The sequence below is a fragment of the Eretmochelys imbricata genome, chromosome 18 (assembly GCF_965152235.1).
Source record: "Eretmochelys imbricata isolate rEreImb1 chromosome 18, rEreImb1.hap1, whole genome shotgun sequence".
NCBI lineage: Eukaryota > Metazoa > Chordata > Testudines > Cheloniidae > Eretmochelys > Eretmochelys imbricata.
This window is the reverse complement of record NC_135589.1, coordinates 402,956-425,866: the sequence shown is the minus strand read 5'-3', so window position 1 is coordinate 425,866 and position 22,911 is coordinate 402,956. Positions and strand designations below refer to the sequence as shown.

The window sequence follows — 22,911 nt, the reverse complement described above, 5'->3', positions numbered from 1 at the left end:
AAGTTTTATCAAAGCCAATATACAGTGTTAAATGTTCCTTACTCCACACACAGGCTTATAAGACTTCCTGTACCCTGAATATGGAAATACACCGGACCCTTGCTAGTACGAGGGGTTCGGGATCCATGCGGGGTTCGGGATACATGTGCGGTACCACATTAATGCGGGGACCATGTTACCATGGGTCCCAATTTAAATATTTAAATTTGGGATCCATTGCTGCGACCGCGCTATATGCGAATCCACGCTATAGCGATGCGCGCTCTAGTGAGGGTCCGCTGTAGGTCTTATTTGCTTTTGGGGCCCTGTCAGCATCCTAGTACTGCTGAATGCAGCTCTTGAGTTTCTAAATTGCTGGGAAGACCCAATGATAAACTCAGATGCATTCCCTTCTGAATCATCAGCTGTTTTCCGAAAGGTGAAATTTTAACGTATCTTGGTGACTCTAGAGTAACATGAAAACCAGTTGTTGATGATAGATGATCCTGTTTGTTTAATTGTGTAATAGGAGCATTGCATTTACAAGTTATTTGTCTTAGAATGTCACTCAGGCTGCCACCCACTGGGAGATCAGAGTTCATGTCTGAAGCTTGATCCCTGGGACAGCACAATCTGGAAGTGTTGTAGAGGCAGGTATCTCTACCTATATTTGAGTTAGGAATACTTTCATTTACTCTCAAGACACCCCCATTGCCTTATGAGTCAGAATCTTTAAGTAAAATATTTTTGCATATTTTTAGTTAATTTTTTACCAGCAGGAACATTAAGGAGGAATTTTACACTGGGGTGAAAAAAGAAATGGTGACGCCCTAGGTCAGGCCAGAATTTGGGAGGTGTAAAGTTAGCATAAAATTATACCCGGCATGTTTCCTACATTCAGCATAGGAAAGGAGCAACTGAGAAACATAAAGTTTCATGTTTAACTTGCAGTGTCCCCTCTAGTTAGGCCTTTCTCTGTCATAGTCCCAGCTTCTTCTCCTGAAAGACGCTACAGAAAGGTAATGATTCTGTAGTCGTATTATTGTTATGGATTTCTTGGTACGCAGAGATGTATTAGGCACTGTGTCAAAGTAAGACGTGTTCCTTGCCTCAGAGAGCATAGAGTCTAAATTTGAGTGACACAAGTGAGGTAGGGGAGATTAAAGACAAGGGTGACAGTAAGATCCCAAGCTTTTGACACGGTCTCCCACAGTATTCTTGTCAGCAAGTTAAGGAAGTATGGGCTGGATGAATGCACTATAGGGTGGGTAGAAAGCTGGCTAGATTGTCGGGCTCAACGGGTAGTGATCAATGGCTCCATGTCTAGTTGGCAGCCGGTGTCAAGTGGAGTGCCCCAGGGGTCGGTCCTGGGGCCAGTTTTGTTCAATATCTTCATAAATGATCTGGAGGATGGTGTGGATTGCACTCTCAGCAAATTTGCGGACGATACTAAACTGGGAGGAGTGGTAGATACGCTGGAGGGGAGGGATAGGATACAGAAGGACCTAGACAAATTGGAGGATTGGGCCAAAAGAAATCTGATGAGGTTCAATAAGGATAAGTGCAGGGTTCTGCACTTAGGACGGAAGAATCCAATGCACCGCTACAGACTAGGGACCGAATGGCTAGGCAGCAGTTCTGCGGAAAAGGACCTAGGGGTGACAGTGGACGAGAAGCTGGATATGAGTCAGCAGTGTGCCCTTGTTGCCAAGAAGGCCAATGGCATTTTGGGATGTATAAGTAGGGGCATAGCGAGCAGATCGAGGGACGTGATCGTCCCCCTCTATTCGACATTGGTGAGGCCTCATCTGGAGTACTGTGTCCAGTTTTGGGCCCCACACTACAAGAAGGATGTGGATAAATTGGAGAGAGTCCAGCGAAGGGCAACAAAAATGATTAGGGGTCTAGAACACATGACTTATGAGGAGAGGCTGAGGGAGCTGGGATTGTTTAGCCTGCAGAAGAGAAGAATGAGGGGGGATTTGATAGCTGCTTTCAACTACCTGAAAGGGGATTCCAAAGAGGATGGCTCTAGACTGTTCTCAATGGTAGCAGATGACAGAACGAGGAGTAATGGCCTCAAGTTGCAGTGGGGGAGGTTTAGATTGGATATTAGGAAAAACTTTTTTACTAAGAGGGTGGTGAAACACTGGAATGCGTTGCCTAGGGAGGTGGTGGAATCTCCTTCCTTGGAAGTTTTTAAGGTCAGGCTTGACAAAGCCCTGGCTGGGATGATTTAACTGGGAATTGGTCCTGCTTCGAGCAGGGGGTTGGACTAGATGACCTTCAGGGGTCCCTTCCAACCCTGATATTCTATGATTCTATGATTATGCAGAAAGGCACAGACACACCTGCGTGGTTTTGTTTTGTTTATACTAACTTTCCATTTCTTCATATCTCATATGTGAGAAAACAGAAGTTGTTTCTGCGGAGGGATTTGGATGAGATGAGAACAGTGGCATGTTGGGGGAAGGTTTTCCAATAGGGCTGTCGATTTAATCGCAGTTAACTCACGCGATTAACTCAAAAAAGTTAATCGCGATTAAAAAAATTAATTGAGATCAATCAGGGTGGATTTGATTTAAATTGATTTAAATCACTAGTCAGGAAGACTCGATTTAATCATGGATTAAAACCTATCCTGAAGGATGACCCATCACTCTCACAGATCTTGGGAGACAGGCCAGTCCTTGCTTACAGACAGCCCCCCAACCTGAAGCAAATAAAAGTGACAATTCTTCAACAAAAAAAACTTCAAAAACAGACTCCAATGAGAGACTGCTGAATTGGAATTAATTTGCAAACTGGATACAATTAACTTAGGCTTGAATAGAGACTGGGAGTGGATGGGTCATTACACAGAGTAAAACTATTTCCCCATATTTATTCACACACACCCCCCCCCACTGTTCCTCAAACGTTCTTGTCAACTGCTGGAAATGGCCCACTTTGATTATCACTGCAAAAAGGTCTCCCCCACCCTCCCCCGGCCTTCCTGCTGGTGTGAGCTCATCTTAAGTGATCATTCTCCTAACAGTGTGTATGGTAACACCCATTGTTTCATGTTCTCTGTGTATATAAATCTCCCCACTGTATTTTCCACTGAATGCATCCGGTGAAGTGAGCTGTAGCTCATGAAAGCTTATGCTCAAATAAATTTGTTAGTCTCTAAGGTGCCACAAGTAATCCTTTTGTTTTTAAATGAAATATTAAAAAAAAAATTAAATTGACTATGTCTGCCAGGTCAACATGAGAAACTTAAACTATTGGCTTCTGCAGCTAACTCAGTCATCTTCACCTTCATTTTCCAATTTGTTAATAATCTGGAAAAGAAAAACAAGCTTTCCTGCTTTTTCATGTCCCAAATGATTTCTCAATTTGGAATGAATTAGTCCAAAGGAAGAAAATATTCTTTCTGTACTGGCAGAAGAAGCTACTGCTGTTAAAAGTGAGATTATCACTTCCAACAGTCTCTGAATCCAAGTGCTTAAGTGATTTCCACCAGTTCACTGGTGTGACTTTCTTTAAAACATCATCAGCAAACATCTATTTCTTGAATGGTTCACCCTTAGCTCTGAAGTTTCTTATAGTTGGCATTATGGAGGGATGGTTGCTGAATGTTCATGTCATAGCCAACTCCTCTTCTGCAGCAGTTAAGGTTTGACCCTGGCACCGAGTATTGAGAATATTTGCAAGAAAATGAACTGGAGATAGTGCTTGTCCCATTCATTTTTCTAATGCTGGTAATTTAACTGTCATTGCATATTTATCTTTTTAAGATCTCGCTCAGTTCTTTCCAAATTTCAACAGCATCAGCAATAAAACAGCTATTTCCCTGCATTTTGTTCAAGGCTACAGAAACCAGCTTCAGGATACTCAGCATGTGTTCAACATTTCTCTTAAGCCCAATGTTGAGAACTTTGGCTGTGACAGTGCCATCTATTTTTTCACTATTTTGTTCACAAACTGTCATCAGATTAGGCCAGTTCTTCATATTGTGCTCAAAACAGTCCACTACTGAGTTCTATCACACATCTTGTGGGAGAGTTAGCTTGGTTCATCCCACTTTTTTTGCTGCAAAGTGGTTGTTACGGAAGTATTTTGCAGTTTCAACATTAGCCTTTATTTCTGGAACACTGCAGTCTTCGGCTGGGAGGTGCATCAAATAAACACTGCAACCGTATGTTGTTAGCTTGGGACTCTCTTCACTCTCTTCTAAATAATTTCTTCTCATCTTGGATACATTTGCAGAATTGTCTGTGACCAAGCTGCGTACTAGACATTCAAATTTTTTTTCACAGTTTGTTATAGCTTTTACTGCTGCTTCTTGTAAGTATTCTGCTGTGTGTGCATTTCCTGATCTATCAATTGTTTCTGTAAGGAAGACATTCCCTTCTTCTATTGTCACAGAAGCACATGCAGCAGGATCATTGTGGACGTTGCTCCACCCATCAAGACTCAGGTTAACAGTTTTGCCCTCTAGACTTTTTTGCATACGGCTCAATTTCTCTTTCATACACTTTATCCAGCAATTTGCCTGCAACATCTGCTCTGTTGGGTTGACTGTATCCTGGTCTTAATGACTGAACCATGTTAATGAAGTGTGGGCTCTCAGTCATACGGAAAGGAGAGTTTGTTGCATAAACAAATGGGGCAATTTTTTCATCAGTTACCTCTTTTTGTAATCTTCTGGTTCTTATCACAAACTTATCTATGGTTGTTTCTGGATGGTGGAGTTTTTTTTTTCTTTCTGCTACAGGCGATATGCTGTGGCTCTGTAAATACATGATGTGACTAAAACACTATCATTGACAGATAACTCTGAAACTATAGAAAATGATGATGCTCTTGAAGGTGTATAGTCTTCAGAATCCTATATGTTGAGGATGAATTCTCCTAAACAAAATAAGTCAATGCAGTTATTTAATTATTATTACCATACTGTTCATTTAGTATTACTCATTCTATTCACTGACAGTCAGTACTACTTTAAAGGTGAATTTGAAAAAGGAAGATCTGCCTATTTCAGCTGTGTTTTTTTTTTTATCACAACTGCATCTAAAATGATAGCACCATAGACTAACAACTATATTTTTTGCTCAAACATGAGAATTCAAGAATAGTCAGGAAGGAAGACAAGTAGTTCTTAAGAAAGAAGTATGCATTCCATTGACACATCCGATGAAGTGATCTGTAGCTCATGAAAGCTTATGCTCAAATAAATTGGTTAGTCTCTAAGGTGCCACAAGTACTCCTTTTCTTTTTGCGAATACAGACTAACATGGCTGCTACTCTGAAACTTCTCTAAGAGTTTCTGTGATTCAAGAGGACTTAGGTCATATGTGCTGTTAATTCAGTGATTTCATCAGCATTATAATGAACGCAGGTTTTTGTTTTTTAATTAACAGATTTGCACCACAGTTTAAGGAATTTAAAACTGAGAAAAAAGAAAAACTGCTTTGATAATAGAAAGGCAGTGCTGCAGTTGGGCAGTGTCATCATTAAATGGCTTAAAATTATTTAGGCAAATACATCTATTAAGGAATGAGGCATGGAGAGTAAATTACATGATAAAATAATGTAAAGTTTTTAGTTAAGGTTTTTAAATAGAATGTTCTGAAATTTCTAGTGTAAAAAACCTACAATTGTCAAAACTGTACTACTCCAAGTTACTGTTACTTTTGGAATAAGTACCATTGGGCAGATTCTCTGCTAGTGTAACTTTATATCAGCAGAGGATCTGCCCCCATATGCCTATGACAGTTTTAGGCCATTTTGCTCTGAACACTTTATAAGGACAGCAACTTATACTAGTTGCATGCTACTTACTTTTTTGTCATCTGTCTCATTTTGGAGCATTTGTCAGCAGCACCTCGTTATTCTAAGTTTTCTCAGAAATTTATAGAGAATGCTATTAAAATCAGCACGTGGACCAGAGGATTCAAACAATGCAGAGCTTTTTAATTGATAAGCACTATTCATCATGATTAAGGCTACAGTTTTGTCACGGAGATTGTGAAAGTCACGGAATCCGTGACTTCCAAAGACCTCTGTGACTTCAGCTCCCCGGCTGCAACGGCTGTGTAGGGAGACCGCCGCAGCTCCCCAGCCGCGGCAGTGGCAGGGAGATCCCTGCAGCTCCCCAGCTGTGGCAGGGGGATCCCCACAGCTTTCTGCCCGCTGAGGTGAGGCAGAGGGATCCCCACAGCCCCAGCCGCCACGGGGAGTGTGTGGGGGAGGGCAGGGGGACCCCCGCAGTTCTCCACTGCAGCGGTGGCAGAGGGGATCCCTGGAGCTCCCTGCCGTGGGGAGGGAGCTGGGGGACTCTGCAGTTTCCCACTACCATGGGGGGCAGAGAGACCCTGGAGCTCTGAGCCCCCACAGGTGGTGGGGGCCCTGGAGCTCCCAACCACCCCTCAGCTGCCCAGCCCCTTCGCATTTTATCATGGATATTTTTAGTAAAAGTCACGGACAGGTCATGGGCAATAAAGAAAAATTCACTGAAACCTATGAGCTATCTCTGACTTTTACTAAAAATATCCATGACACAATCTTAGCCCTAATCATGATCTCCTCTGCTGAGGTTTTTAAAGAAAACAAATGTAGTGTTGTGTGCACCATATAAATAAATTGGTAGACATTTCATCTCAACAGAAGAGAAATCTGTCTATTTGAAGTACCTTATCTCAACAGTAATCACCAGTTCATCTGACGGTGTGTTTTGGTGCCTTTAATTTACTTCTCTCTGAATAAATTATTTGGTATATTAACATTTTTTCTCTGTTCTCTGCCAGGCCCCTTACCCCTCAGGGCAGAATGCAGCTCCAGCCACATTGGTGTACCCCCAAACTCCTCAAACAATGAACACACAGCCTCAGACCCGCTCTCCGGTAAGGGAGCACTTGTTTGCTCTAGTTTCTGTTCTTTCTCTCTCATTTGTGTGTCTTTCTATGTGTATGGTAGCATTTCTCTGGAAAGTGTTTTATTGACTTCTGAAAGCAATTTCCAAATAGCAAATCTTTATTGCATTTTTAAACGCTTTCATGTTAGGAGAAGCTTTTTTCAAGGTAGCTTATGTGAAAGAAAAGTGATGGAGGGATTCTCATCTACTTCCCAATGGCATGATTTATTTTTAGTGTATTATCACTCAGGTTCACCTCATTTTAGAACTTTAGATTCATTATCAGTGTCTTTCTCTTTGCTTCATTTTTTTTCTTTGTAGAAACATTTGATTAAGTGTTAGATCAAAGATCAGTAAATTAAATTAAATCTCCAAAGTAGCACTCTGTCTGCACTGGCTCAGGGAACATGACTTCAGAATCATTGCCACTGGATCAGTTCAAACTCTTCAATATATCACTGTGTACATGCAACTTTATATAGTTTCTGAATCTCAGAATCTTTTCGTGGTAAGGCCTTTTCATCAAACTTTGGACTCTAACATCCTCCTTTTATGCATATTTTAATACTGTTCTCCTATTTTAGGCCTCTGCCTCCCTGAAACCAGCCTCATGTTGGAAATCTGTGCTTGTAGTGCAATTCCATCTGATGCTAGGAGGTCCTCCTGCAGCATCAATGCTTATCCCTACTTTTGGAGGCAGAGTAGATCACCTCCGCTGTACCTGAAGCCTCAGCTAGCCCAGGGAGCAGCAGTACCTCTGTCCCTTCAAGCACCACATCTCCTGTGTCATAACATTTTCGGTTACCACTAAAGTTGCTGCACCATCTCCAGCACTCTTCTTTTTTTTAGAGTGGAATGCTGCTGAAGGGTGGCAACTGAAAGTCTTCAAGACAGCAGTCTTCTGTTTGTCAGGTATAATACAGGGCAAGCTCCCCCACTTACCACCCCCAGCCCCACCAATGTGCCTTAACCCACTTCGGAACTTTCACCTCTAGGGAATTCAGAGAAGGGTTAGTCTCTGTGGCCTATTGAGTCCTTGATCTCTGTGCTGAGAGAGCCTATTAATTCCAGGTTTGATGGTGTTTTTATGACATGGACAGCTGCACATTTGTAACTGGGAAGAGATCCCCAACTCATTTCATTTAGTACCCAGTTCTAATCAGTAATCTGGGATACCTATGATGGTAAATCTTTTCTCTGTAAGTATGATCATCATCTTTATCTCTAATTGTTGAAAAGCAAGAGTAAATTTACATGGTTAGAACTGGAGCAAAACCTGACTGAAGAGCTGCATCTCTAAACCAGTTTTTTTGACAGCCCAGCAGAACAGTGCCAATACATTGCACAGACAACTGGAAGAGGAGGAAGGTTTTGGAACAGAATCCGGTTTACAGGTCCCTGGCTGGAGGAGGCTGGATAAAATACTGCATTGTAAGCAATATAACAAACTGTACTCCTTCTTGCAGGCAATTGTGCCAATGGCACTGTTTAATTTTTTGTTGTTGTTTTTTTTACCACATGATTTTGTTGACTGATCTACAGAAATGCACTGATTGCTTCTTTACGAAAAACATGAGATACCATGGCAGTTTCTGCCAGGTTAAATGGTGAAAGAATGGTTTGGGAGGGTCTGATCTTTCAGGATTTAGACAGGAAGAATTTGGGTTTACACTTAACGGGGTGACACTTTCAGAAAATTGGGCTGAAAATTCACAAAATTGTAGGGATTTTGCCACATAATTAGAGAAAATAATGAAGAAGAGTTTGTCTGCAGTTGTCAGCTATTTTTCTGTGGTCATGAACTATTTTATTTTAAACTATCCTGTATGCAGTTTTTGCCATCTGCTCTGCTAGTGATCATTACCACTCCATTACTAAAAAAACGCACATATAACATTCCATTACAACCCCTATCCCCAAAACAAATGCATGACTAGCTGGTCCTGAACTACTCTTGCGTTTTGTTCTGGGTTTGATTTATTTTAGTTTTATCTTCTTTTCTGGTGGTGATGGGAGGGCGAAGAGGGGATGAGAAAGATGGCGTGATAATTCCTTTGCCATCCTGGGATTCTCTAGTGTAGTCCAATCAATCACACAGCTGACCAGCTGGTGAGGATAGGTAAGCTGTTGCACTGATGAAGTGACCCTAATACTGCATTCTAGAGCAGCCAAAGCTTACTCCATTCTATTTCTGCATTAAAGGGCCATTGGCAATTGCACAGTCTAGGCTTTTCTATTCTTCCCTGGACAGCTGCCTTTGCAATTCAAGTGGCTTCAAATATTTTCCCATTTAGTTTTTCTAGTGTCATTTGTATTTGATACCAAAAATTTCAAAGTTCAGTTCCAGTTGGGGAAAAAGTTTTAAATACTGGTCAGCCCAAGTATAATTACTGCTTTACTTCCATTTCCTGTTGTCAATCCCAACCCTGAACACTAGTTTATTTTAAAGCAATCTGTCTAATGTAGAGAAACTGCTGAAAAACATAATCTGGGAGAAGGGAATGTAGTGGCTATTGTAATAACCTATAAAAAGTGGTTATATTTATGCAATGTGCAAAATCTACATCAGCATATGTAGAAGTTGCCAGCAGTGTGCAAAAGGGTTTGTGAGTGAGACCAATAAGGACGTGAGTGGCAGAAATGTTGGATCCGGGTTTCACAGAAGGCTGTTTTCCTCTGTATCTACTACCTTCACCATCTAAATAAAAAACAAAGTATTTTTACTCTGAGCCAGCAGTGACTACAGTTTGTTCTGTTGCTTACAGCTACCAATAGGAGTAAAGAATATTGTCAAGAAGAATTATGAAAATCAATAGCCAATGGTGACCAGTGCAAAATAGACTAGGGTACTTTTCCACTAACTTTGAGGTTTTATTTTATTTTTTTCTTATAACATGTATTACTTTTTATTAATGGAATATATTTTGGCTTAGGTATTCTTAAGATGTAACTTTCCAACTCTTATTTCAGAGCCAATTAAGAGTTAGAATTTTCCATGGAACAGTGATAAAACAGGTACTTCTGCTCTCAGATTAATCAACACTGGTTTTTGCACCCCACAACTCTCTTTGTAGGGTTTTTGAAGCAAATTGCTTTTTCTGCTTTCATTGGCGGATAAAATAGAGCCTGTAGTCCATCAGGAAATATTTATGTTGGTGCCTTGTCCTTGTCAGGGGAAGTGCTATCCTGTTTCCTCAGCTGTGAGACAGAAGAAACGAAACCCATACTCTGCTTTTGGGATTCCTCCTGTGAAAAACCTGATTTGAATTGTAATCTGTGCATCATCTCCTTAGAATCATCGTAGTCTCCGCTTACTACTGCAAGTGAAGGGTCAATAAAGCCACCACCCTCCAATATACCTAAAGGTTTCGGAGAGGGGTTAGAAGCTGTGTGTACCAAGTGTCTCTTTAGTATATCACATGACAAATTGCCAAAACTATTAAAGCTGAAATTTTAATTTTTTAGTGTAATAAATTGACATTTTCTTGTGTTTTAAAATCTGAGGTTTAGTGGAAATGTCACACGGGACAGTTTAGGGTGGAAAAGAAATAAAGTTGTATATGATTTGTGAATTGGTACTGTAGATTATACTTTATATACTCTTATGGTAGAAATAGACTGTGTGCATTTCTTCTTCCTGAAGATTTTGATTATTCTGCATCCAACTGTAATGAATAGATGAAGGTAGGAGGAATATATAAACACTGTAGAATAAACTATAGTATTTATAGACTGCTGCTTGGAAGTATTAAATATAGGCAATTTTAAAAAATGTTTCTAAAGGGGAAAGGAAAATCAATTCTATCAGTGGTGAATGCTTGTTTTGCTTCTGTCATGTTTGGTGGTGTTAGGAACATTAAGAAGCAGTGAAATGGGGCTGTAATCCAGCCTTACCCCATTTACTTATTTTTATTTATTTGTTTATTTGTTTGTTACTTTCTATTTGGGTGAAATAAAAACTCAGTAACTTGAAACCAGCCTTTGTCACCTACTTAGAATAGTTTAACTATCCCAGTAGTTTGTATATGAAATGTACAAACTTCACTGATAGGTGTACTTTTCTGCCCTTATTGTTCTTTGTTAAACTCCCATTTTAGAACATATGGTAGCACATGAGAAGAAAGTAATATGTATTAAATCAGTCTCTGCACAAGTACCATGAATTAGCAGAGCTGTACTGCTTTGCTTGCCTCCCTGTGTGTCTTACATTACTGGCAGGCACAGCTAGCAAGAGGGAGGAGTGCGCACACAGTGTTTTGCTGCTGTGCATAAAAACTCAATGTGGGATCTAATTTAATGTACTCTGTTTAATTATTTGAGCTGTTATGAATAGATTACCAGATATCATTCCAGGAAAGACTGGAGTTCAGTTAACAAACTGAGAATTAAGGGCTTAAATGCTTAACTTGAATTCTTCTAAGAGAGATCCTTTCATTTTTATTTATATTTTCCATGCCTTGCATTCATTTTTATTTCCATTTTAACACTTAGCGAATTACCAGAAAATGTTCTAAATGTTCATTGCATGTGTTAAATGCTGAATCCTTTCCCCCATTATAATGTGAGGGGGTGGGAAGTGATTTAATGATATGAGCCCAGAACTGGGAAACAGGAACTCCTAAGTTCTGTCCAGGCTCTGCCATTGGCAAACTCAGTTTTCCTGGACAAACCATGGGTTAACCTATTTGCTTCAGTTCCCTCATTTGTAAAATTGGGATAACGATACTTACCATCACATGTCTGTAAATACTTTGTAGATGAAATGCACTATATATGTGCAAATTATTGTTTTAGTCTTGTTTGCCTTGCAGAGATTTTCATGCATTCCCTGTAGTGTGCAGGACACTAGAAGTGCTTACCTGGCTGTTAATTGCAGTGTTGTAAGCAGAGGTATACCCTCCACTCTCCAAAAACTTGAGTCAGTCAAACCACTTTAAGGATATCCACTTGTCTTAAACACTTAATATTTAACCTTTTTCTCTGGACTGTATTAAGAATTTCTTTATTCTTATAGTAGAATGCCTTTAAGATGACTAGCAGCTTTGGTTGTGGCTCTTCCAGCTCTTGGGCAGCCCACTATCACTGGAGTGGTGTTAACCTGTTATATTGTAGTACCTGTCTGTCACTGTCCTTCAGCAAAGCTTTGACTTTTTGTGGTTTTTCTTGTGGGTTTATTTTGCATGTAGTATGACATTTTGTTTTTTGTTGTGGTCTTTCTGACTCTTTGTGCCTTTCCTTTTGTGTTTGTTTCTCCCACCTTTCCTCAGTTTGCAGCGGGGCCTCGACCTGCCCATCACCAGGTACAGTACCCTTGCCCCTTCGTTATCATCCTAAACTAATCTGGTGGGAGAAGGGGGAGGTTGGAGTTTATCCACCTACTAACTTTAAAAATGCAAGCTTGCTTTGTGAGCCAGATCGTTTCCAAACATTAGCACGTGCTATAACCTCAGCTAACAAGCAAGCATAATATCCCATGATGCTTTGCCTCCTAATTAATTTCACTGTACTTACTATTAACAATCCCATTAAAAACATTTGCTTAGCTTAAAAAAAAATGTAGCAAGACTATTGCCAGGTATCTTTCAGATTTTCTTGCTTTTGGGGGAATTTCTGAAACTTACTCGAAACTTCAGATGGCTTCAAAGGGGAGTAGGATATCCAATACACACAGATTCCTTTGAAAATATCGGCCTTTAAATTCTAATGGCTTTTAACAAGTCATATTAGTTGTCAATTTGTTTGTGGGTACAGTGAAAAAACTATTATACATACCTTTGTTGTTCCCAGTATATACAGTCACATGAGGAACACATGCTTTCTAGAACAGGGCAGAAAACAAGAGTTTAAAGAATAATAACACTTAATGCATCTGCTCATTCACTCACACACAGAAACCACATGTGAGGAAGAAATTATCATTTGTTACTATTTATGCATAGTTTTAAGCTCACTTGTTGCTATGGATTGTATGGATAGGCTTATGGTGAGGGAAGAACCATTAAAGGTGAGTGTATTTGCACCTGCCCTTTACTGTGTACTAATAAGCACCATGACAGAATTTGCAACTTGCTGGGAGACCTACCATTTCCTTTTCTTGACCTTCTCTGAAGTTTTGTGGTTATAAAAGAAGTTATGGGAAAATTAGTAACAGTTCAAAGATGAGAAATATTCATGAGTTCTTTTCTAGATCATTTACCAAAAGACAAAATTTGTGTTTAGTGTGTCTTGCTAAAATTCTCTCCTAAACTCAATGAGAACCAGGTGTACCCGCTATATGAAGAATTTGGATCTAGAGATTTGCAGATCTTTAACAGTTAGCGGTGTATAATACCAGTACAGTGTAAAAAGTGTTTGGTTGCTTTACAATTATAATCGAGTTAGGAATCCTATTACAATATGATTAAAACGGTTTTATCCATTGGACCCAGCTGTGACCCTATAACTGGGTTTCAACCTGGGAATGTCCAAGGCTTTAGTATGCTTACAAAACCAATATATATCTTAACTTTGTTGCACCCAGGTTCTTGACTTAGTTGTTGTATAAACACAATTCTCTCTCAGAAACAAAAATTTATTAGAACCACACTAAGACCTAGATTCTTACCTGTTCCCAGTATCCTCTGGACACAATATACAATGATACAATAATTACAGGAAATAGCACTAAAGAATACTCTGTATTATATGTGTTCATTCACAGTGATATGAAATCAATGCACAAGAGATGTGACTTAACCATGATATAATGTGCATATTACACAGAAAATTTAAATTTAGGATAAAAACCTGCTCTTCCTGATACTGTGTTAGAAGACAAAAATTCTTTGTTCCAAATATCAAGTATAGCAAAAGTTGGTACCCAATATAGTAAATTTCAGTATTTGGTAAATGTTTTGCATAAAAAAATTCTCATTCTGGGTTCTCAAAGTAACGAAATTCCATGGCCCACATGTGCCGCAACAGCTGGTTTTCTGCGCATCCAGTAGATTAAAAGCCAGGGCTGGCATTAGGGGTTAGCCAGCAGGGCAGTTGCCTAGTGCCCCATGCCACAAGGGGGCCCTGTGAAGCTAAGCTGCTTGGGCTTTGGCTTCAGCCCTGGGTGGTGGGGCCCGGGCTTCAGCTTCCTGCCTTGGGCCCCATCCAGTCGAACACTGGCCCCTCTCTGTTCTATTTTGGTGGCCTCCTGAAAGGCCCCCCAGAGGGCCCCGGACTCCTGTTGGAGAACCTCTGGTTTATATATGCCAGTGCCAAAGGGTGATGATGGAGGTAATCTGACACTAAACCTGAAAACTGACACTGAGAATGTTGTGCCATCATGTTAGGAATCTTGGGGCTAACTTAAATTATTATTCCCATGTGAACTGAAAAATGTTACAAATCACTACGTTGCACAATCTTTACTCTCATGGGTTAATTAAAATGTTACGCAGTCGTTACTTTGAGAACCCAGAATGAGAATTTTTTTATGCAAAACATTTACCAAATACTGAAATTTACTATATTGGTTACCAACTTTTGCTATAATTGATATTTGGAACAAAGAATTTTTGTCTTCTAACACAGTATCAGGAAGAGCAGGTTTTTATCCTAAATTTAAATTTTCTGTGTAATATGCACATTATATCATGGTTAAGTCACATCTCTTGTGCATTGATTCCATATCACTGTGAATGAACACATATAATACAGAGTATTCTTTAGTGCTATTTCCTGTAATTATTGTATCATTAATATGCTCTGATGAGCATGACTTACGTTCTCGAAGTGACTGGCAACTTTATAAAGAATTTATTTAAAATATATTATGAATATGTCAGTTATAATTATTTGAAGCCTGTTGATGCTATAAAAAACAAAATTGAAGCTCTTGTGATTTCATAACCTCTGAAAGCCCAGTTTTAATGTTTTTCAAGTAAACAACAACCAAAGTCAAATGAAAATAGCTGCCGTGGTTTTGTTGAAAAGCTAAGCAATTGCTCCTCTCTCTCTTGACAGCAAATGTATTTCCTGGGGCGGAGGATGTGTATGAATGTGGGGAACGTCCTTTCCTAGCTCCATACATGGAGCTAGGAAGGGAAGCAGGAGGTGGAGGGAGGTGTTCTTCACTCCCCACCTCTCTGTATGGAGCCATGGGGGAGTGTTCTCTTTTCCCACCCCATCCTTGAAGACAGAGATAGTATGGGAGTGTGATCTCCACACACATGGAGCAAGGTTCCATGGAGATGGGGAACCAAAGCGCATGCTGATGGTTCCACTGTGGGAGCAGTTGTTAGCTCTTTTTCCATTAGTGGATATTTGAAAGGACAGAGAGGCTGTGAAGGAACGTGGCTGGTACAACCATGGTGCTAGTGCTTAAACTAGTGCCATGGTGTAGTAGAATCTGTTTATAGGTTTTTATTATTTCTTTTAATTTATAAAAGCATCCATCATACAGACTCTGGCTAATGAAAGATAAAAAATAAAGTACAGAATTTGATGAGCACTGCTAATACTGGAAGACTTTTGTCCACTAATAAACTACATACCATCACCTTCAGGCAAAAGCTTGGAAAAAGAAATGAGCCTTACATCATTCCCGTTAGGTCAGCACTCAGGCTTTTGCAGGCCAGTTGGGGAAGTAAATTCCAGAGCCAAGGGCCCTCCACTGCAAAATCACTGTCTCTGGTACCCAGATCTTTAAATTCAGAGAGAGTTTTAACTCAAGCTCCCCAGCTCATCTCGGTGAGATCGTGAAGGTGCAATTATCTCAGCCAAGACCCAAGCCAGATTAAAGATCAGAGACAACACTCTGACTTGTACCTGGTGGTAAGTGCACGTCTCACATCCACTAAGAAAACAGCATTCTTCGAAAGTGTTTCCATCTTTCCTGTGCAGATACTCCCTCTCCCTCTCCCTCTCTTAGGGTCAGGGAAAAGTTATCCTGCCAGTCAATTCTTCTCTTTCTCTTCTACCTCAAAATTAATAACAAAGGAGTTGTCTAAGGCTGTGGAGAGGCATAATTAAAAGAAGAAAACAGCCTTAATGTACCAGTCTGATTTGGTTGTAATCTTGACAATTTGTTGCTTTGTCCTTGTGTTTCCATTGTTACTTTTTTCAGCCTTTTGCAAAGCCATGTCTGCTTATGGATCTGTAACAATTACTAGTCGTTAATTGACCTGGACATATGTAGACAAATGGCTAATGTTTATTATGTTTAAAATAAATGTAGCTTGTTTGCAGAACTCCTGCTAGAGAGACTGCCTTTATTTTTCAGTCATATGGGGTGCGCTTCACAGGCTTTTCAGTGAAAATGATGGTTTCGTTTAGAAGCATGTCTTTTGCATATGGCAAAGCAAGCTCTTTCCCTCTCCTTTCAGAGTTCTTGATGATTTAGATCGCATGGAGTTTATCTCATGCATTGCAATACGCCAACACATAGACAAGGGAGTGTTCAGCTAGACCAGTGTGCTAGAGAGCATAATGTAGAAAATCCACTGAAAACCATGTGGGACTAGAAATAGTCTGTAGAGAACAATCCTGCATCACTTGGGGATGGACTAGATGAGACCTTGTAACGGGGTCAGCACCCATCTCTCATGAGTGCCCCCTTTTCTCTGGCCAATATACCTGCAGTTAGTCTTTTCAGCGAGGCAGCACCCGCTTCGCATGGGTAGCCCCCTTTGGTTGGTTGAGTGTGAGCCTGCTTTTAGTTTTAGTTCTTATGTCGGGGTGGCACCTGCCTCTCGTGAGCATCCCCCGGCTGATGGTTCTCTTGGTGGGTCTTCAGCGACTCAGCCCGAGATGCAGACACTGTCCTCCTTTCTGGGGTATACAGTCCTGAGTTCTTATCACTGCCTTGGTATGGGGCTATAGCTCTTAGGCTTCTTCCCAGAGGCTCTGTCGTCTTCAACCACCAAGCCATGGCCCACCTCAGTACCCGCAGCTGATGGAGTTTTAGCAGGCCTCCCTAGGCTCAGTCTTCAGTCAGGCCAGTGGGACCCATCTCATTACCCTTGCTAGCCAGGCCAGGTTCTGTGCTCAGTCCCCCTGGGCTTCAGCCTGCCCGCACTGACCTTCCGCTGGTCCTCCTGCTCTTCCCGCCAGCCAGGCACCTGGTCTTCAGCAACCTGGGCTTCATGTCCTGTTAGGCAGCAATTTTCTAGTTTTGTTTAAGATACATTGTGGCATTCATTTCACAGTGATGAGAACTTTGTTAGGTCTTGCAGTACTTAGGCCAGGTTTACACTACAAACTTGTATCAGTATAACTACGTTGCTCAGGGGTCTGAAAAATCCACATCCCTGAGTGATGTAGTTATACCGACCTAACCCCAGTGTAGATAGTGCTATGCCAATGGGAGAGTTTCTCTTGTCCATGTAGCTACCACCTCTTGGAGAGGTGGGTTAACTACACTGACAGGAGAAGCTCTTCTCTGGGTGCAGCAGCATCTTCATTAAAGCACTCAAGTGGTGGAGCTCTGCTGCTGCAGTGCTGTACGTGAAGACAAACCCCTAGCCTTAAAGAGAGGGCGGGATTTGTGGGAGAGGTTGTCAGGAATAGGTTGCTGGTGTTGAGGATTTCTAACAATAACCACATCATGGACCTCCTTACCCTTAATGCTGGTCCTGACTTTGTAATGCATGTGCTCCAAGGTAACACTTGCATACAGGGGAATGAACTGTGGACAGTTTCAACCTCAATTCTGAATTTCCTTGCTCTTGTCAAGGAAGGCATTGTTAGTATTACGTCAGCCTTTGTGTTTGCATATAAACTTGTGACATTAAATTGTTAGCAAAACAGAGTTGCAAAATGCCACCCTCCAGGAGTAGGTTTAGATATTGGCAGCTTCACTTTGGAGGGGAAGGAGAGAGGATAGGGCATAAAGCGTTTTGCCAGCTAGGGCTTGTTTTGAATGGCTGAACCTATATTCAGCTTAGGTGTTCTCTCATGCTTCGCTGGGTTTCTGCTTTTTTCCAGAATTAAGGCCTTAGTTTTTTTCATTTGGAAGGGTTTGCTGTATCTAAACATAATGAAGTAAATTCTGCTAGAGACTTCTCACGTTGGATTGACTTTTTTTTTTAACGTAGTTCTCCCCTACCCCCTTGTACAATAACAAGAAGAATATTCTCCCTGCTCCCTCTTAAAGACTCACTTTCTTTGGGAGCTCCACTAACACTGACCCACATGTTAGTATGGCATTGCAACCCAAGACTCAGGTTTGTAAATCCTCTCACTCAAATTTGACCCTTCCCCGCCACCCCCCCAAAAAGAAAAAGTTTTGGTTCTCCTGTACCACCTGGTTGACAACCTATTCTCTAAACAATGGGTGGTATTCTCCTCTCACATTAGTTGACAGAATTGTAACTCATTGATTTCCCAGTGTCTGTCTTTTTAGAAGTAATGAAATCATTATGTCTTTGCTCCCCTTCTCCCAAGAATCATAACTGGCTGTCAGCAACTTTTGCTATGACATAAGCAGTATTATTTCTTAAAACCCAGCAATCTCCTCACTATGGGTTCACTTTGAACCCAGAACTGCAAGGATGGATAGTTATGTAACAGTTTAATATAAGGCCTCAAGCTTGCTAAGCATGCCATGTGTTTTGGAAGGCACTATGTTTTGGTTCTAAGTGCACTTTCATTCTACTTGTGACAGCAGAAAGAGGAGCCAGTTTGTTTCTCAGGAAGCAGCATTGTTTTAGAATTGAATTCCTGTGACTTTACAGACCGCTTCAGATGTTCTTTTAGACACACTGATTGATGGTAAAAAGCCATACACAAATCAGTAATTTCCATTTCCATACATTTCTTCACTATTTTGGTGGCCTATATTGCATATTTCCTAGCAGGTTTGTTTGTTTGCTCCTAAGAATGGAGAGACCTTGTTGGAGGAGAAAGGCAGGTTTCACATACTTCAATTCCAATGTTGAAGGACCACACTCTTTATTTTCTGAATTTGAAAATAATATTGATTTTTTTTCTATGGTAGCTGTGAACACGTGATATTGACTGTAGATACTGGCCTGGCAAGCTGTCACACTAATTTGGATAGTGGAGAAATTCTTGACTAGTTGACATAATGAGAGACCAGATCAAAGTTGAGTCTCCATCCAATCTGTTTCCACCTTGAATACATATAGAAACAGAGGGACACTGATTCTGTATGAGGCGTTCCATTGTGGTTCACTGGTGGGCTAGAAGTAACTACATCTCAGCAAGCCAGCCAAGAGGTAGTCAAAACTAACACCAGAGGAAGAACTACAGAGAAACAACCTTCATCCTTGAATCCTACATACAAGCCTGTTCTTGCTCATCTTTGCCAGCTCAAGAGAATGCATAGGTTAAAAGGCAAAAACACAAAGATGGAAGAAAAATGAGATTTAGAATTGCAGTCCTGGCAAGATCCTTTTCAAGCCTATATCTGTGATGCTGTGTCAGTAAGAATATCAAATTTCTGAATTGTTTCCATGCTCCTTCTGGTGTCTCTGGATACTGGAAATCATAGAAATCATAGCCACTATCAGCATGAACTTCTCCTATATCAGATAGTGATCACTTGGTACTCCAGGGCTAGACAACCATCTAGTTTCCACTAACCCAGAAGTTTGGGAGTTTGTGTTTTTTGCCCCAACAATTGAGCTTTCTTCTGATTCAAAACACGTTGTAGAATGTGACTGATGATACAATTCTTCATCCAGGTGAACTGGCTTAGTAATAAATTTTTTGCTTTCATCTTCATATTCATTTTATCTGGTCCTCAGAGAAAGGGAGTAAGTGCTGACATTTGTGGAGAGAAATCATTCAATACAGGGACTATCATGGTGTCTCTCAATCTTCAAGAATGACCAAAGTGCCTGTTTTGTTCTCACTGTCACTGTTTCCAAGTACAGGTGCATCATAGGATCCTTCTGCCTTGCTCTCTTCTCCAGTGAACTTAAGAGTGAAACATATATGTTGGCCCATCCTTTCCCAGTGCCAGGCTAGTCTCCCTTAGCCCAGACTTCTATTCCCTAATAATTATCTGCCTCTCTTCTTCCCTGTACTCATGGTATAGTTTGCCATGGGCTGACTGCTTGCTTTAATGCACCTGATCAATCAGCAGTGGTCGCTGTAGAGTGATGTATGACTACCTTACTTTCTGCTTAGCAGTTTGAAGCACATCTCTCTTATTCTTCTAGTCTTGGTATAGAGTTGGAGACCAAATCTAGGATTTCAGCATAGGTTTATTTCTATTTTGTGCATAGTGCTATTTCTGGACTACCAATATAACTAAGAGAGGAAGAGAAAAATGTTTGAAGTTAAGAACAAGCTGCACATAAACTCTTTCTCCAGTATTCTATTTGCTATAAATTTTATTTTTTTTAACTTATATTTTATTCTTCAGTGTAAAACTTTCTAGAAAACTTCTGCTTGAAACATGCTTGGGATTCTGACAGGAAAAGATTTCTTGATACTAGCTCAGTATCTTTCCTACCCTGTTATATAGAAAACAGGATAGAAAGATTATTGAAACTATAATATTAGGGTTAATGTTATATCCTCTCCCTTCATATTGATCTGTAAGTTGTTCCACTGGCTTTCTTTCTGTTTCCTGTTGCTTTCTTGCTTCATTATTGAAGGGAGGATTCAGACCCATCCAGGTAATTTTAACTACTGGTTCTGCATGGCATAAGTGTTCCTTTATCACATATTTCATTATTAAATTAATGAATGTATTAATGTATAATGCATATCTTACCTGTTCAGTTTCAAGATTATTAAGACTGTAGTGCCCTGAATGCTTCCACATCCTGGATGCTGATGCTTGTCTTAAAGAGAGTTGAGACCTGAGCCACATATCACCAGGTTGCTGGGGCTGTCTGTGTGAGCTACACTTGTGTGGTGGGTTACTTTATGCAAGTGTGCTGGAAAAGCTTGGTGCAACTTAGAAAGGGGTTGCCACCTTTTTGAAAAAGGAATGCAGGACATATAGGCCCTTCAAACTTTCAGTAGGGTAAAGAGGATAAGTATGGGGGGACCTACAACCCCCATAAAAGTCTGAATTTTAGCTTTTCTGGAATATTTTCAATGCAGTTTCCTTGATCTTTTACTGCCTTATCAAATCACATATAAAGTTGGTATTTTTTTCAGTGTACCCCACCCTATAAAGTACATTTTGCATAGAATCCTTTCCTCTGACCTTTAGTCTGAAAGCTGGTGCATATAGTTCACTAGACACACATTAACAGTTATACCATTCCAGTTTAAAACTTAACTGTTTGCTCCTAGTCTGTCTGTTCTACTTTGTGCCTTGTAAAACTGAGGATTGTGTGTAAAGGGCCATTGTTAAAAAATGAATGGAAACGGTCCTGCAGTTTTCTGAATGGGTGGCAATCCTCTGAAAGTGAGTTTGGTGGGTTTTTTTTAAAGTATAGTATGGTTTTCTCTACTATTATTTGATATTGCAAATTCGTTTTCTTTTCAGGAAAAAAAACATTTTGACTTCTTTTTGTTTTTGCTTTTTGCTTCCCTCCTCTAGTTTTTTCAGAGGCCTCAAATACAGCCTTCTAGAGCTGCCATCCAGAACAGCAGCCCTTCTATCCGTCCTGGTGCGCAAACACCAACTGCAGTGTATCAAACCAACCAACACATCATGATGGTTAACCATCTGCCAATGCCGTACCCAATGCCCCAGGGCCCCCAGTACTGTATACCACAGGTAATATATTGCCTAAGCACATGTGACCTTGGAAGAGCTACAGTTATTTTTCCTGGATTAAAAGAAGGTGATCTTTTGGGACTGCAGGAAAGGTGGAGGAAAAGGCTGATATAATTAGCAGCATAACCCCTGTCCTTTTTGTTCTTTAAATGTATACATTTACCTATTGAGGCAGAGATGGAATAATCATCAGTTTAATCATAAACTGTATTCTTTTCATTTTTAAGATGAAAAAATTCTACAATAATTTTCTTCCTCTGAAAGAGATGATGGAAAACTAAATTCTTCAAAAACATCTAGTACTGTAACAGCTCTTAAATTGATTTAAGAGCTATGCTTTTACTATTAAACATTGGCCTTTGTTTGAGTCCTGCATTACAGAAATGAGGGGAATGAAATCAAGTTGACTGTGGTTTGCCTCAGCACTGATTTTGTGCATATCTTTACCTCAAATGACACAGCATGCATTTCATTATGTCTTTTTTTTTGGCAGGCAACATTCTGAATCTGTGTTTAAAAGGGTTTCATAATCTCATTTTTAGGATATTTTTTAAACCAGGTTAATTACAGCTTCTGTATGTAATGCCATATCACATGACAATTATTTGTAAATTCCTTGTAATTTTTCTCTTCCAGTATCGTCATAGTGGCCCTCCTTATGTTGGGCCTCCACAGCAGTATCCTGTTCAGCCACCAGGGCCAGGCCCATTTTACCCAGGCCCGGGTCCTGGAGAATTCCCCAATGCCTACGGTAAGCAGGGAGGAGGATTGTGCATGGTTTGGGGAAGGAGGGTGTTGCTGGATATTTGGGGTGGGGGAATGTTTCTTGATTTGTTATTTTTTTACAGCTGGTTTAATATTGTAAAGCCAAAATAATTCTTTTGAATTCAAAACCATTGCTAAATTTTAAAAAGATGCATCCGATGAAGTGAGCTGTAGCTCACGAAAGCTTATACTCAAATAAATTGGTTAGTCTCTAAGGTGCCACAAGTACTCCTTTTCTTTTTGCGAATACAGACTAACACGGCTGCTACTCTGAAACCTGCTAAATTTTAGCGTGTTGTGCTTCTGATTAGTCACTCTGTGATCATACACGCACACAGTTTTTTGTTTGTATGAATGTTAGTAGAAAAAAGCTGTTGTTCATACAAATATTCTTAACCATGTGCAAAAAGGAGTATTCATGTGTGAACAAGAGTATTGGCTGTTTGTCATACACTGTCTAATCATCATCATTATTATTATAATTATTTATTATTAGGGCTGTTGATTAATTGCCATTAACTCACACAATTAACTCAAAAAATTAATTGTAATTAAAAAAATTAATCATGATTAATCGCACTGTTAAACA

General features: G+C 40.2%; 1 protein-coding gene across 24 annotated transcripts in view; it reads left to right on the top strand.

Annotated features, from left to right (window-relative positions):
• Positions 1-22,911, top strand: part of EIF4G3 (eukaryotic translation initiation factor 4 gamma 3) — a 449,900-nt gene that overhangs the window by 200,500 nt on the left and 226,489 nt on the right. For 16 of the 24 annotated variants that reach the window (XR_013348334.1, XM_077837080.1, XM_077837079.1 and 13 more), the window contains 4 exons: positions 6,774-6,869; positions 12,148-12,180; positions 21,378-21,557; positions 22,194-22,308. Coding sequence is in view for 23 of the 24 variants with exons in the window: in XM_077837080.1 (XP_077693206.1) it covers positions 6,774-6,869; positions 12,148-12,180; positions 21,378-21,557; positions 22,194-22,308 (424 nt within the window). In the remaining variant the exon portion in view is untranslated. Of the gene's footprint in view, positions 1-6,773; positions 6,870-8,217; positions 8,312-12,147; positions 12,181-21,377; positions 21,558-22,193; positions 22,309-22,911 lie in introns of those variants that run through there. The other 8 variants (XM_077837089.1, XM_077837088.1, XM_077837086.1 and 5 more) reach the window with 5 other exon arrangements.